The sequence below is a fragment of the Glycine max genome, chromosome 15 (assembly GCF_000004515.6).
Source record: "Glycine max cultivar Williams 82 chromosome 15, Glycine_max_v4.0, whole genome shotgun sequence".
Taxonomy (NCBI): Eukaryota; Viridiplantae; Streptophyta; class Magnoliopsida; order Fabales; family Fabaceae; genus Glycine; species Glycine max.
In genome coordinates this window covers 35782159-35798478 of record NC_038251.2, presented here as the reverse complement: position 1 = coordinate 35798478, position 16320 = coordinate 35782159, and the positions used below count along the sequence as shown (strand labels likewise).

Genomic DNA, 16320 nt, shown 5'->3' with positions numbered 1-16320 from the left:
TACTTTAAAATTTCAAATTTATTTATACTATTTTTTAATTATGGTTCTTTTTATTTAGAACTCAATTAAAATATATTAATAGTATAAAGATATTTTGCACTATTATCTAACTAATTAAACTATCAATTTTTGTAAAAAATATTTTAAAAATCATATCTAAGAACATTTATTTTTTTATAAGCACATCCAGGATAATTTATATTATTTGATAATGTCAAAATCTTTACCCTAATAATATATAAAACACTATTTTTGTTTAGAGGTATTACTTTCATTGTTGTTTAATTTATTTTTTCAAAGTTTAATCTTTTTGTTCCTTTTCCTTTCTCAAAAGCAAACTCTTACTTTATTCAATGTTTTAAAAATTGGACTAATTATCGACTTAGCTAGAATACCATATTGGTGTCTTACTGGTCTAATCAACGGGTCAACATTATATAGGTTTCACCTTTACCTTTATAATCAACAAGTAGCTAGAGACCTATCTAATCTTTAACTCTAGAGAAACCCATTTTAAGAAAGAAGGAATATATTTTATAAACTTTGGAAGACATTTGAAATCAAATAAGAAAGTGAGATATAAAGGTTTTCTATCAGGGGAACTTGTTTTCTTCATTCAATTAGTATGGAAAACTCATTTTCACTCAACAAGTCAGAGATTTGCTGAACAAAAACAAGATAAAAATCCTAGGGGTATTTTCACACAACAAAATTGTGGTTTGCTCAATAAAAATGAGGACAAAAGCATTCTATGCTCCCTAGGCCTAACTAGCTTAGTGAGAATACTCTCACTCGATGAATCTCAAAATTCAATTTTTTGCTTAAAGAATCATGGTCACTTCTTGGCCTGTCGAATAACCTAAACTTTGCTTGTTTGACAACATGGACCATTTGCTCTTAATGACCATGCAAGCACACTTAGCCAATGACGCAAAAACATATTTTAGCCCAAAAAATCATAAGCAAAAGCACCCTTTGACCCCCTATAGTTATTTTGCTCAACAAATTTGATTTTTCTAAGTGAATTTTGCAAAGTAGGTCTACAAAAAGCTCATCTTGTTCCCCAAATTTCCATTTTATAAATTTTCAAATTCAAATTAGATTCATTGAATGTTTCCAAACAACTTCTCAATATCAATAATATATTCATAACATCAAAATAAAAATCACACCATTACATCATCAACAATCACATTGCCAAAAATCATAACAATCACATTGCCCAAAATCATGCATTTGAACTCAAAAACCACAAATCCATTTCAAAGCATAAACTCACCAACCAATGTAATCAACATCCATTTTTAGTCAAACATAATTTTATTTTGATGACCAACCAACCCATCCATTAAAAGCTATACAAGGTTGATCATTTCTATATATATGATCAAGGCACCCTCCTCTAATACTTACATGTGGATGTTTTTAAGGAGTGTTGCCATATGAAAATAATCACCTTACGAGCGAAGGATACAATATCAAGCAAGTCTTGGTAGATCAAGAAAACTCGGTCAATGTGTTGTATTGGGATGCATTTTGTGAAACATGGTTTTCCTTAGGACATGTTACAACTATTCTTCACTACTAAAAAAATTATTTACTACGGCGCACCAACAATGACGGTTGGCAGAAACCATTGTAGAAGACAACACAATGGAAGTATTGTAATTAAGTTCATTAACAATTGATAATGACTATCTAATCGTTTCAAAATAAATAAAATTAGGAAATTCAATAATACAGGATTAACCTAGGCCAACTCAGAGATACAATTCAATTTGGTTCCTACTTCAATTCACTTATAAACAACGAGAAAAATTTTAATGAACAATTTGTAGGCAATATAAAGAAATGTGAAATCACAAAAACAGAAATGAAACACATTCACGTCCATCTCAAAGAAATCAATTCTATTATACTAAAGAATAAACAACTTACTTTTCAAGATTGAACAATTCCAACATCTTTTAGCCAATGTCATCCATGGGCTATAATTACTAAGGAATTAAAACCACATTGGGACATAAATCAAGCCATCTTCAAAGTATATATACCTGTATAGCATATCACAATACATACATATATAAACAGGCAAATACACAAAATATATAGATTATCAAATCATGAACTTAATGTAGTTTATAAACTTGACTGTCAATGTAAAATCTGATGGCCAAGACTTGCTTTTATTACTAAGCATAAGTAGCAGAAAATGAAAAAAAAAAATATATCTCTCTTCAACCGTTGTGCACGAACATAATGGCATTCTTATAGAAAATGCCTACTAACTCCTTCATCATTTAATCAGGAAACAATCTGATACGAATGGTGATCTTCCTTCGGCATATATGACACTTGCGAATTTTTGATCCACACTCTAAACAAGTCTGCATTTGAACCACTAACAAATCAGCATTGCATTAAAATGAAAAGGGGATAAATGGTAGCGTTTTTTTGGAGTTTACCATGTGTCCACAACCAAAGGCCATGTTCTTCTCATTGGCTAGGCAAATTGAACAACCCTATACAATTGTAGATGTAACTTCAGTTCTCTTGGGCAAGCTAGTCATGACAAAAATAACATTTGGTCATTCTATTCTAAATTTTAAATCTGGAAGATTTGTCATAACCAGTGATATGTGATTCATTATTATGAGTAAAGTTTTCTTTGGAATATAATAGACAAATGTTAGACCTGGGGGTAATCATCCTTGTTATAATGAATTCCTGCGTGGACTAAGTTATTAAGGTTATAGAAAATTAGTATTCAGTTAAGAAGTTAGTTAGAAAGTCAGTTAGGAATGTGTTCTATAAAGAAGAGCATTCTATTGTATAACCATCATCTTTTTATCAAATCAATTTCACTATGAGTGTTTTTCTATGGAGCACCTCTTCTATTCTTTGAATTGTATGATCTTTGGCAACACCAAATGGGTGTCACATGTATCGCTCCTCACGTTTCTGATAATAGTGACAAACGTGTTACGAAACACTATCATATGATTTTTTTTAATTAGATATTTTAAATACCGACTCGGATTCCCTGCAGTTGGTCCTGTAGTTAGCATCTAATAGTGTACAATTTTTTGAGCTATATTTTCTTAATTTATTTAATAGTATAATTTATTCTCAATGGCCAGGATTTCATGCAGTCACAAAAGTGATCGTAGAGAATCCATTTCCTTGAAATAAATTTTTCATGGTTCACATTATATTTTTTTTTTTGAACACGAAAACAGCGAATTCTATTATGATTCTAGATTCATTCTACTTTCTCCAGTTACCTGTGTTGTAAAGGTTGGATTTCTGCTCAAACTAATTGGCAGGGACACCTGTATAGAAATTAGAAATTAGAAATAGAAAACCTCCAAATCATACTAAAGTAAGTAGCACAAGATCTGATGATATGTGAGGACTAATGTATTGAATCTAAGACCTTGCTTTAAGGGAATCAGGCATGTACTCTGAACCAACCACATGTAGGTAACTGTCATAATCCTCTTGATTGCCCCACTGGTAATCAATTACAATAAATGTTCATTTTCTAAGATGTTAGTCCCCGTTTACTGGAGTATGCAATCATTGGATCTGGACTTTTTTTCTGGATATCCTCTTTTAACCAATTTATTGATATTCATCTCAATACCTCTTCATCAATATGATACAGCTTCAAGCCATCACTTTGAACTTCTCACAAAACTTGCTTACCCTATTAGGTACATGGTGAAGAGCATTTCTTAAGGATTATGTGCCCTAGTTTGTTGAAAATGTCCAAGGACAACAAATCATGATGACACCTAATTGGGTTTTGTAGTGTCAGTGCAAACCTTGACTATGGAATCAATAAGCATTACTACAAACATATCAAGTCTCAACCTCCTTGAGAGGTCACGACTCTCAACAGTAATCTAATGCAATATACACTCCAGTGATAGGACTCTAGGGGTTTTCTAATATAATCCAATTAAAGGGTGACTAATTTTTGTCTAATTTTTCTAATTATTGTCATGAAGAAAATAACACAAATACAAACAAATACCTCAGCACAGTTAGCATTGGATTCAACAGCTGCAATTTCACTTAAAGCATTGACTAATATTTGTCCTGTTTCTTCAGTTATTCTCCTAGGAAATTGAGTGTTCTTATCCAGCTCTACTGTAAGCCTTTCGACGCACTTGTTCTGTTCTTGTAGCTCTATCTTAACCTTAGCACATTCATTCTGTAAATTTATAATTGCCAATGAATAATTACTGAAGGAAAGAAACTATGAATGACACTGTAATTTCCCTTAAAAAATTACTTCTTTTAGGGGATGCAATTAGGAAAATATACCTGCAACATATGTATATATTCTTCTTGTTTTTTCCTCTCTTCAACTCCACTTTCCACTGCAATCTGCAAGCAGTGTAGCCTCTGAGATAAACTATTAACCATTTGACGTGATTGCTTCTCAGCATTTGACATCAATTCATTTTCATGCTTCAAAATAAACAGCTGAAAATGAAGAACCCAAAATGTTAAATATCACTAAAAAAATGGCTGCAATGCACAAGCTCACTTTAGTTTTGGATTGTAATGCAATCACCTGGTGCTCATTTTCTTTCCTGAAGCTATAAAGTCTATCTATGGAATTCCTTGCTCGCACTTCCCATGCGTCGCGCTCTGATAGTAATGACATGTTCTCCTCTCTGACAACACAATCAAACATTTTGATAAAGCGAGCTAGGATAACCCAGTAATTGGGCACAAGTAGTTAATGTGCTGAAGTTAAGGTTAAATTATTTAGGTAATATCCGAGTTTAATTTTTGATGGAAATAATTCTTGACTAAACTTTATTTACCCCTCAGCCGATATCTGGATTAGTTAGGATTCCTTTCCCCAAATGAATCAGAGGGTTAAGACAAAAAAAACAAGCTAGGATACTCATATTGTGCTATTTCTAATAGGCTATTGCTAATACTAATAGGCACTAAACTCAAATGGGATTGAAGTTGTATTTAAATATTCTAATAGATACCTGCACAACCGGAATTCAAATTGATGCAATCCTACTCCGCAAGGGCATTGGATAGAAAAACTCCAAGTAGATTGGGCCAGAGATGCAAGAGAAGGCCCTAGGGTTCTTATGAGCCTTAGGGTAGATTTCGGGCCCATGGGCTAAGTACGAGCCCGCTTATCTTTGTAAATATTAGATTAAGGTTTCATTATTTTTGGGCCTTGTATTTAGGGCTCCATAATGTAGGTAGGGTACCCTAGAAATATAGGATTTTTCAGCCCTTGTATTTTAGGGCACCTAGACTAGTTTTTGTATTAGGGGTAGTTTTGTAATTTCACATGCACTAAGTGGATATTTGATGTGTGTGGTTGGAAATAAATTTAATTGAATTGGTAGAAGCCCAATCCAATTAAATTTTAGAGGGGGAGGTGAGCATTTGCTTACTACACCCCATTGCCACATCATATAGTCACACTTTGTGCATGTCCTTCATGCTTTTCATGCCTCATGACACCTAAGCACACTTAGTGGAGAATCTTGGAATTGATCTTGGATTAGTGGGCTGAACCATAACTAAAATTCACTAATCATAATTAGTGAAATTTTGGCTCCAAAGTTTGGCTCCACAAATTCAATTTCAAATTCAAGTGAAATTTGAATTTCCCTCCAATTTTGTGTGACACTTAGGCTATAAATAGAGGTCATGTGTGTGCATTTTTTCAACTTTGATGATTTGAATATTAAACTTCAGATTTCAAAGCTCATTTAGAGCACAAAATTTCGTGCTCTTCTCTCCCTCTCCCTTCATTCATCTCATTCTTCCTCCAAGCTCTTATCCATGGCCTCCTATGGTGGTGAGCTTCTTCTAGACTCATCTTCTCCTTGAAGTGGCGTCTCCTCTCTCTCTCCCTTTCTCCATTCCGCTGCCATTCATCTTCCAAGAAGCAAAGGAATCCATTGATGAAGAAGATCCTAGGCCTACAAGCTCCAATGGAGCTTGCATCATGTGGTATCAAGAGCATCTTCATCTAGGTGATGTTCTTTTGCTTCCTCTATCTTTTTGTTCGGTGAATTCTCTTTAATTCCTTGTTCTTCATCTTATTCTCCATGTATATCCTCCATTGTCTTGTGGTTTGGTGCTGTTTAGAGTAGATTCAAAAAAAAATAAACCGATTAAATCTTAGATCTACACTTGTTCTTGCATTTCTATGGTTCAAATTTTGTAGATCTACTCTTGAATCTTGTTTTTGTGTTGATTTTAGGTTCTATCATTTTTCATTCATAATATTCTTGTGCTGAACCTTTAGATCTAAATTTTGTTCCAAAATATTGATTAGAAAAAAAAAACACAAAAATCTAAGTGTAAATCACTTAATCCATGTTGTCTTAGAGTCATGTTTAGTCATAGTAATTGTCACATTATGTTCTAAGTTTGTGTTGAATTTTATTTTGTTGATTGAATTCTAGATACATTTGTTCATGTATTCTTGTCATTCTTAGCCTATCTTTTGAATTTTGAGTCTAATTCATGCATGTTATTTAGTTCATAACATGTTCTAAATCAATTCCTAGAAGTAGTCTTGTTCTTGAACTTTTTTTTTTTGCTTTCTAAGTTTCCTACATGATGCCTATGATGAAGTTGAGTTGTGGTGCTGAGTTGTGGCTGGATTTGTGAATCAAAATAAGTCTTAAGCTCTCTTTAATTGTGTTACTCAAGATAATTGAGCATAAGCAAACACAAATTGTAACTATCCAAGCCTTAAGCAACACAAACACTACTCTTGATTTCTAGGTTGAAATCGCTGGTGCTGGCAGCTTGAACATACGAACTTGTATAAATTACTGGGAATTGGTCACTACGTGTTTTGAGCTGAAACTTTTACTGAATTTTCTAGACATCTGGAAAAAAATTATAAAAAAAGAACCAAGCGATTTGGATTAAAGGAAAAAATAAGAAAAATATTACAAGTTGGCAGAAAAATCAGTGTCCAGGAAAAAAAAAGAAAAGTGAAAGGAAAGTGTGCTTGTTGTTTTGGCTCAAAATTTGTTCTATAATTGGTGCCTATTTTATACCAATCCTAGTTCTGAAATTTCAATTGAAAATTATTGTGAAAACAAGTGCCAAAACTAGAGGTTTCTTGAGTCTTTTTTTTTAGTTTTTTCTACTCTACTCTAGAGCCATTCTAGGTTTCTCTTTGAGTCCTAGCTTGCTTTTTTGTGCTTTTCATTGCTTTAATTGTTGAATAATCCTTGGAAATTTGTCTTGTTAAAACTCTATTGGTTTAGCTTTCATTTCATTTTTTTTTTTGGTCTTTGGTTATTGCTTGTCTCTTTGTTTCCTTGCTTGTGAGTTGCCATATAGGGAATTGGAAAGGAGGATTGGTGCCATATCTTGAAGAATTTGAGTCCAGAAGCAAGGGGCCAACCACCTTAAGAGCTATTGGACTAAGAAGCACTCCAAATTGAGTGAAATACTAAAGATATAATAGCCACCACAATTGAGGACTTTTTTTTTTTGTAATTTTGTAATTGGCAATTTGTTTTGCTTTCAAATTTTGTAACAAAAAGGCCTTTCATTGGAAGTAAGTTGGGAGCCTCCAATAGGTCACCCTACTTCCATTTGTGTGTAATAATTTTAGGCAATTTCCCCTTAGGATAGTGAGTGTTTTGTTGGGAACCTTAAATGAGGTCATCCAAACACTCTTAGGATCCGCCTAGTTTGCATTTCTTGCACTTTAATTTCTTGCTTACTTTCATAGCTTATTTCCTTTACCTCCATTGTCAAACCGCCTAGATAGCTTTCCTTTTACCAATTAGTTTTTACCTTATCTTTCACACCTTTTTTAGTGTTTATTTTGGCTAGTTTCAACCATAGTTTCTTTTACCTTTTTTTCAAACCCCCAACAAGAAAGAACCATAACTTAGGAACCAGCATGAGTCTTCATTCTTCATCTAGTGTTAATGGTGAGGGTTCTACTCCTAAGGACCCCTTGTATAAGATATTAGATGAGTTGAGATCCCTTAAGTTGTGGAGAGAAAAAAAAGAGAGAAAAGATAAAGGTAAAAAAAGAGTGGAAGAAATAAGTCAAGATGAAAGAGAGAAAATAAGAGAGGAAGAAAGAAGAAAAATAATGAAAGAAATGAAAAGAGAAAAACATGTCTCCTATAGTAGTCATAACTCTTGCAAGAGCCTAAGTGAAGAACTTCGTGACTATTATGAAGGAAGGCATAGGTCACATCTTAGACCTCACTCCCATAGGAGAGAAAATGAAAGAAAGCCTCAAGAGGTTAACATTAAACTCCCATACTTCCATGGGAAGGACAATGTAGAGGCTAATTTAGATTGGGAAATAAGGGTAGAGCAACAACTTAAAAGGAAGTCTACTTCAAAATCTTATGGCTCTCACTCTTATCCAAAGAAAGACCAAGGTCAAGGAATCTTAGGGGTGAGACCTTCTAAGCCCAAAGATGATAAGGGGAAGACAATAGAAAAGCAACCCCTTAAGACTAGTATGCAAGAGAAGACTAGCTCCATGAAGTGCTTTAAATGTCTTGGAAGAGGACACATTACTTCTCAATGCCCCACCAAGAAAACCATGATTATGAGGGGCCAAGACATTTATAGTAGCCAAGATGAGGCTACTACTTCACCTTCCTCTAGTAAAAGTGAAGAAGCAAAAGGGGAAGAATCTAGTGAAGAGATCTACCCCCAAGAAGAAGGACAACCTTTAATGGTTAAGGAGGAGTGTAAGGAGGTAAGTGTCTCCTCCAAGAGGTTAGCTAAGAAGGAAAGACATTTTGAAATAAAGACAAATATTAAAGAAATTTCCCTTCTTAGACAACCTCCACATTTTCTCCTTTGTAAAAAGACACTTGTTAGCATTGCCACATCTCTTAGGCTTGAGTTTATTCCTCAAGTAAAGGAGTTGTTGGATGAGGGTTTGGTTCGCAAGAGATTAAATCCTTGTGCTTTGTTGGTGCCCAAAATAGGTATTATTAGGCACCAAATCCCTAAAATAGGTGGTGTGATGAATGCTTTGGGTGGAGCAACACTCTTTTGTAAAATTACTCATGCACCCAACATCTTCATGATTTGTGTACATAGGGACTCATTAGGTAGGTTTGTTCTTATTTTTAGTTTCAATACAAACTTAGGCACACATATGGGACACCTTAGGTTTGTCATACTTTTTGGTAGGAATAATCAACATGAAAATACAGAAAAAGGTATGTTCTATTGCTTTACTTTTCTTAATTTTTTAAATTGTGATCAAAGGGTTCCCATGAACCCTAAGAGAATAAAGGTCATTCCTGAGTGGCCCGCTCCACCAAGTCTAAGAAAAATTTGGGGCTTCCAAGACTTAACAAACTTTTACAAAAGGTTTGCCCCATATTTTTCTATACTTGTAGCACCACTCATTGAGTTGGTGAGGAACCATGTTCCTTCATGGGAAGATGCCCCGGAAATGAGTTTTCAGACCTTACCTTACTTCAACATACTAAACACCACTAATACATATGTTTTTGTTCTTTTTACAGGTGTTAAGGGAAGGAGCCCAGAGTATCAAGAACCTCAGGATTTGAGGTCAAATCCTTTTCAAGGGGGAGGGAATGATGCAATCCTACTCCGCAAGGGCATTGGATAGAAAAACTCCAAGTAGATTGGGCCAGAGATGCAAGAGAAGGCCCTAGGGTTCTTATGAGCCTTAGGGTAGATTTCGGGACCATGGGCTAAGTACGAGCCCGCTTATCTTTGTAAATATTAGATTAAGGTTTCATTATTTTTGGGCCTTGTATTTAGGGCTCCATAATGTAGGTAGGGTACCCTAGAAATATAGGATTTTTCAGCCCTTGTATTTTAGGGCACCTAGACTAGTTTTTGTATTAGGGGTAGTTTTGTAATTTCACATGCACTAAGTGGATATTTGATGTGTGTGGTTGGAAATAAATTTAATTGAATTGGTAGAAGCCCAATCCAATTAAATTTTAGAGGGGGAGGTGAGCATTTGCTTACTACACCCCATTGCCACATCATATAGTCACACTTTGTGCATGTCCTTCATGCTTTTCATGCCTCATGACACCTAAGCACACTTAGTGGAGAATCTTGGAATTGATCTTGGATTAGTGGGCTGAACCATAACTAAAATTCACTAATCATAATTAGTGAAATTTTGGCTCCAAAGTTTGGCTCCACAAATTCAATTTCAAATTCAAGTGAAATTTGAATTTCCCTCCAATTTTGTGTGACACTTAGGCTATAAATAGAGGTCATGTGTGTGCATTTTTTTCAACTTTGATCATTTGAATATTAAACTTCAGATTTCAAAGCTCATTTGGAGCACAAAATTTCGTGCTCTTCTCTCCCTCTCCCTTCATTCATCTCATTCTTCCTCCAAGCTCTTATCCATGGCCTCCTATGGTGGTGAGCTTCTTCTAGACTCATCTTCTCCTTGAAGTGGCGTCTCCTCTCTCTCTCCCTTTCTCCATTCCGCTGCCATTCATCTTCCAAGAAGCAAAGGAATCCATTGATGAAGAAGATCCTAGGCCTACAAGCTCCAATGGAGCTTGCATCACAAATGTAAGACTTCCAATTAAGAAAAATATGAGACAACAAAACAAAGTTCCTCTCCTACTCCCTTTCTCAAATTCTTTTCATATTGAAAACTAATAAATGAAAAAAAAAGGAATGTGATTTCTATATAACTACAGCTATCCCATGGTAAAACTAAATTTAGAATCACAAATGACAACTTACTTTATCTTTGCCAATTCTTCTTCTAGGCTTGTCAATTGATCTTGAATCTCCTTCTGAGCATTATTGGTTGCTTCCTGCATTATAATATTAATGGAAGATGAAGTCACAAGTAATCATTTCATACAACAAAGTTCAAATGTTGATTGTACCAGAGACAAAGAACTTCGAGTCAGGGCCTTGGAACTGGTGTTTCCTTTTGCATCAACCAAGCAAAGACACGATACAATTAGGTAAATTCTGATTTAGATTTTCAGAAATAAATAAAGAAATTGGAATGCAAGCAAAATACATGAACATATATGGTAGAGCTCGAAGACTATAACATGGATAATATGTTAGAGACCTGAGTAAAATTCCAAGCGAAGAGGACTAGATGAATGAGCATTATCTTCTACCTCATCCGAATTCGTGAGATTTACAACCTGTGAAGAAAGAGTGGAAAACCAAAACTTAATTAGTATCCTTAATAGTGATTTTTTTATTCGATAAATTCATTTTTCTAATGATTAAAGAAGCATTTATTCATGGATTAATTTGCTAAGAATATGGCCTTCGCATTTTAATTTGGGTAAAATGTTTTCTATCCTCTAAACTTTCCAAAGTTTGGTTTTATATCTAAAAAATATTGTCTTATTTAGATCACTTTTGTTCTCCAAGTGATTTAAGATAAAGTTTTATAGAGATGAAAAATGGATTTAGATAGTGCTTGCAGAACCAAAAGTTGTACATTTCAAATTTAGAGGAATTATAACCGAATTTAAAAAATTTTAGAGATGAAAAATATATTTTATCTTTTTAATTTTTATAAAGAAATGAACATTTACATTTCCGTTTGCAGGTCTTCCTTGATTGACAATTGCTTTTTCAGTTGTATTTGCCTTCTCAACAAGACATTGAAACTTATGCCCAGATCTCCAATCGAAATGTTGGCATGTTTGTGAGCTGAAAAGGAATAACCATAGAAATCTTGAAGCCGTGTGAAGTAAACGCACATAGAAATCTAATAAGAGACCATTTCATATGTGGATAGTATTAATATATTCTTTTATAATACAGGAGATACTTTAAGAGAAAATAACCTATGGACATTCAGTGCAACGAATTTTACATGGTTATTTAATTAAAAATGATGACGTATGATAAATTTGACTTTTATAATAATTATGTTAATAGTTATACTAATGATAATTTTGAATTGGTTAATTCATTTTGCAAATTGTTATTGCTAAAAAATTATATTATATTTTTTTACTTCGAAAAACTAAATTATTAATTAATTGAAAATTATTTTAGATACGATCTTAAATACAAAAGTCACTGTGATACCGTAGAATTTTAATTGCATAGAGACATTATAATTTATATTATAAAATGACTTACTGACAAAATATTCTATCTGATAAAAAAAACTCTAATATAAAAAAAGCATAATATTTATGTTAAAAATTAAAAATTATGGAGTAGAAAGAAAGTATATATATATATATAAATTATAAAGCTATTTTTTTTCATACAATGATTTTGAAAAACAAATTAATATCATATGTATATAATAAAAAATAGAAACTGAAAGTAAAAAAATATTTTCAAAATAATTTTTCCTCATATGTGTAACCCTTTTGTTTTTCTTTTCATATTTCGTACTTGACTATCTCTTGTACGATTATGATGGTCGTTAATATTCAACAAAACAAAGTTCTTGATTATCGATAATTCACTTCGGGTCTTGATTGACTAAAGCTAACACGTAAGAACTCGAATTAATGGATGGATGAGATGGCGTATAGGATAAAGAAGGTAAGCACTAAAAGAAAAATAATAATTTTAAAATTGAATAGGTGGTGTGCATGTTCAATACGTCGTTTTTTTAAAAAAAAAAAATTAGGAAATAATTTTAGGATAGTTGCTCTTCATTTATATACCATCCCGAAGGCCAACTTATACAGTGTAGGTGCACACCCATTAAAAATTAACATAATCATTTTAAATATAACTTGAAAAAATTATAATAATCAAGCGTAAGCCCCTTTAAGGGTCAAGCCTTGACGCTTCATTGTATGTTATAACAAAGTATGTTAATTTTTAAAATATTGTAAAAGTTATATCTAAAATAATTTTTTGATTGATTGGAAATAAAAAAATCATATTATTCATATACAAAATTTTTAGACTGATAATACATAAAAATTAATTAAAAAGCAATTGACTCACGGTGAATATAGTATCCTAGCTAGGGACGCGAAATGTTTTGAAGAAAGTGATCATTCTTGGACATCACTTGTGCTCACGACATCTGTTCACATACTTGGATAATTGTAATATATAACAAGTTATATTTTTTCCCATTAAGAATATATTCACTTTGACGTTGTCATTTATAGAAGTAAAATATCTATAAGTCAAGTAATATGGAGCATCCATTTGTTTTAAAAGAAACAACTAATTAGTGATGATGATAAACTCAGAATTTTATTGATTTTGACGTTGTTTGAGAATTTTAATAAAAGTCAAAATATTGAAACACAACTAATTTAGATAATCAATTAAAGAGGTTTTAACTCTAGAATTATACTAAGATAATATTATTTTTAAGACAAATTAACGATGTGATGTAAGCAATGGTGAAGGCTTTTTCATTTAGGTTTCATATTTGTGAGGGTCAAATTGATGATACAGGTTAGATTTAAAATGGTCCTTTATATTTACTATTTTCTTAGGTTTGATCTTTATAAAAAAATTATATTTTAATCCCTAGTTACATTAAAAAAAAATTATGAAAATGATTTCTAATAGTATTTACAATAATATTATAATATAGTATCAAATTAAAGTTTATTAACTTCATTAATATTTGTTTCATAATGATTTGGTTGGAAAGTAAAGGTATTCAATCCCATATATAATTCACACTTGTCAGCAACCCAACTAACTTGTTCGAAGATATGTTTTTTTACATACCATAGAATCAATTCGATCATTTTCATTGATATATGAGTTTCTTTTATTCGGTGAAAAAATAAACAAAAAAATCATCCAAGGTTATCCTTGAGAAGGAAACACTCGGGGAGGGGAGGGAGAATCTCAAACGCAAAGGGGTGAAGATTATGCATGAACCCATGAATAACTAAAATGAACTACTCTATTGACTTCTCTATACATATGACTCAGAGAGATCGACTAATCTTTCTTAAGAATATTAAAGATGTGTTTGAGTACATGTGGGAGTATAATGAAAGTCAAATTACTAAATATGTTATGATATACTATGTGTTAAAAAGTCCAAAGACTTTGTGTTAAAACATTTGTTAAATTCCTTTCCCGTAAGGAAAAAAAATAAAAATAAGAATTTGTTAAAAAACATTAAATGGTGGCATCAACATTATATTTGCTTAGCAAAAACAAGATGTATATATCATATTAAGCTATAGCGGAATAAATCAATTAACTTGAAAAAACTATGAAAACAAAGAAAGGAAGATTGACTTCACTAGTTTATTTGCGTTGACTTTTGACAAGGTTAGATTACGAGACTTACCAATATTTTATGGCTTTGCACCTTGAGCATACTTTAGAGCTTGGATTGCCACACACTGCACAGCCATCGTTACACTTTAGAGCTGTTTCATCACTGACCTCAGCACTGTTTTCTCCTCCTTCGACATAGTAAACATCTCCCTTATATGATCTCTGCTCAATAACTTCACTGAATGAGAACTTACCCTGCATAATTAATTAATAGAAAATTTTCAAATAAACTTAAATAGACCGAAAACATAAAAGTATGACATCTTATCTATAATTTTATAATCAAACCAAACATTCCCTGTCAATATTTTTTTGGTATATAGGTTGCTTAACTTACAATTAACAACTTGGTTGTAATCTTTTCTTTAGAATCCAACATATGGAATTGATTATAATATCAACTTGTATATATATCAGCCTAACAAGAAGCATCAAGTAGAAATTCATGTAAATGCTAGTAATTATGCTGAAGCTCCAAAATAATACTAGTAATTATAACATTACATTTTCAGGCTCCATGATAAGGCAATGGGTTCCATGAAACGGTGATTCCTGCTGATCTTGTGACCCTTCTTTCTCAACGCATTCATATTTATGGCAAATCCTCCAATGCTTAACATGGCAAGCATTCGAGCTGAAAAATCAATAATAAAATTCTTCTAAACCGATCAAAAAATTTCAAATTTAAAACTAGATATGACGTAATAGAAAAAATGACTCTAGCTATGATCAGAAAGAAATATCTCAGCAACACATCTAAAAATGTGATGAGAAAAAGGGGAACGAAAAGAAAAATAAAAAATACACATATATGTATGCGTATATACAAAAGGAAAAATATTTTTATATAATATATAAAAAAATATTTTCCTTTTGTATATATTTGAGTAAAAGAGCGTAATATGGTACACAATATGGAAGTTGAATAACGATCCCATTTTTCTATTTTTTCGGCCCAGTCTTGAAACTGAAAAAAGTTAAATCTTTAGGCAACAAAGATATTGCTGTATTTCTCTATTATATGTATACGCATAGAAAAACAAAAGGTCAAAAAGGGTGAATATTACCAATATATAGCAGCTTTGCAGCGTGAGCATCTCGTGACTATGTTGCTTAATCTTCCACAGAAGGAGCAAGCACAGTGTGCACTAGTACTGTTCTCATCTTGTTCACAAAATAGGGTATTTATTTCATCACTGATCTGCAAATGTTCCTTCCATTTGGAGTAATGATTGGCCTCACTGGAATTATGGGACAACTTGTTCTCTAGCCAGAAAAACAACCCTAGGATGGGTAATATCATCATCAATATGATCATAAGAACACATTTTAGATTCAACTCGTTCAAGTGTACCCCATATGCAAGCATCTATGCAGCACGTAAATGATTTGTTGCCACTATTGGATTATTGGAATGTTATGGAGAAAAAATACCGTATGATGATTATATATATAGCTCTTCAACATATCTCATCTTATTTTTTAATATTGCTACTGTCAGAACCTTGTGTTCCTGGAAATTCCTTATCTTCTTCCGTGATAGTTGCTTCCATTATTTTTTAAGGGAAAGTCAAATAAAAATTTTACAAGATGATTAAACGAGAACCAGTCAACAGAGAATAATAGGAAAACTAAAAGCAATAACTTCGGCAATATAAAACCGTTGACCTGACTCAAGTTTGGTTAACTCAACTGATAAATTTGCTGTACATGACGATGATTAACACGGTCATTCAGATCTCTTGATTTTCTGGTACATTACACCACTCTTGAAAAGATGTAAGTATTACCAACATGTTGATATATGGTTCTAGTAGACTTTGGCTCGATCTCATTCATTAAGGTCTCAAATTTAAATTCTGTGATGAAAAAACAAATATAATTGAGAAAGAAAATTCTATTAAAAGTAGTTCAATCAAATTTTTTGATAAAAATTAATCATTGATAAAGTCAGTAGATATTTCACACAAATAATATAATTAACAAAATAAATATTAAGTCCTCTTAATACCATGTTATTTAGACCACTAAATCATATCC

The 16320-nt window shown here is 32.5% G+C and overlaps 1 protein-coding gene across 3 annotated transcripts; it reads right to left on the bottom strand.

Annotated features, from left to right (window-relative positions):
• Nucleotides 1–1913: 1913 nt before the first annotated feature.
• Nucleotides 1914–15719, bottom strand: LOC102665725 (uncharacterized). 3 transcript variants are annotated; one of them, XM_006597937.4, is made up of 13 exons: nucleotides 15348–15719; nucleotides 14785–14914; nucleotides 14291–14475; nucleotides 11580–11697; nucleotides 11099–11177; nucleotides 10905–10948; nucleotides 10756–10829; nucleotides 4586–4688; nucleotides 4333–4494; nucleotides 4040–4219; nucleotides 3285–3332; nucleotides 2466–2522; nucleotides 1914–2387 (listed from the first exon to the last, which is right to left on the bottom strand). In XM_006597937.4, the coding sequence occupies exons 1-13, from the start codon at nucleotides 15647–15649 to the stop codon at nucleotides 2301–2303; spliced, it is 1569 nt and encodes a 522-aa protein (XP_006598000.1). In that variant the 5' UTR covers nucleotides 15650–15719; the 3' UTR covers nucleotides 1914–2300. The 3 variants fall into 3 exon arrangements, 2 of the variants coding, with proteins under 2 accessions (XP_006598000.1, XP_040866007.1); XM_041010073.1 differs by having other exon boundaries at nucleotides 14291–14442; XR_001385000.2 differs by having other exon boundaries at nucleotides 2295–2387; nucleotides 2466–2562.
• Nucleotides 15720–16320: the final 601 nt, after the last annotated feature.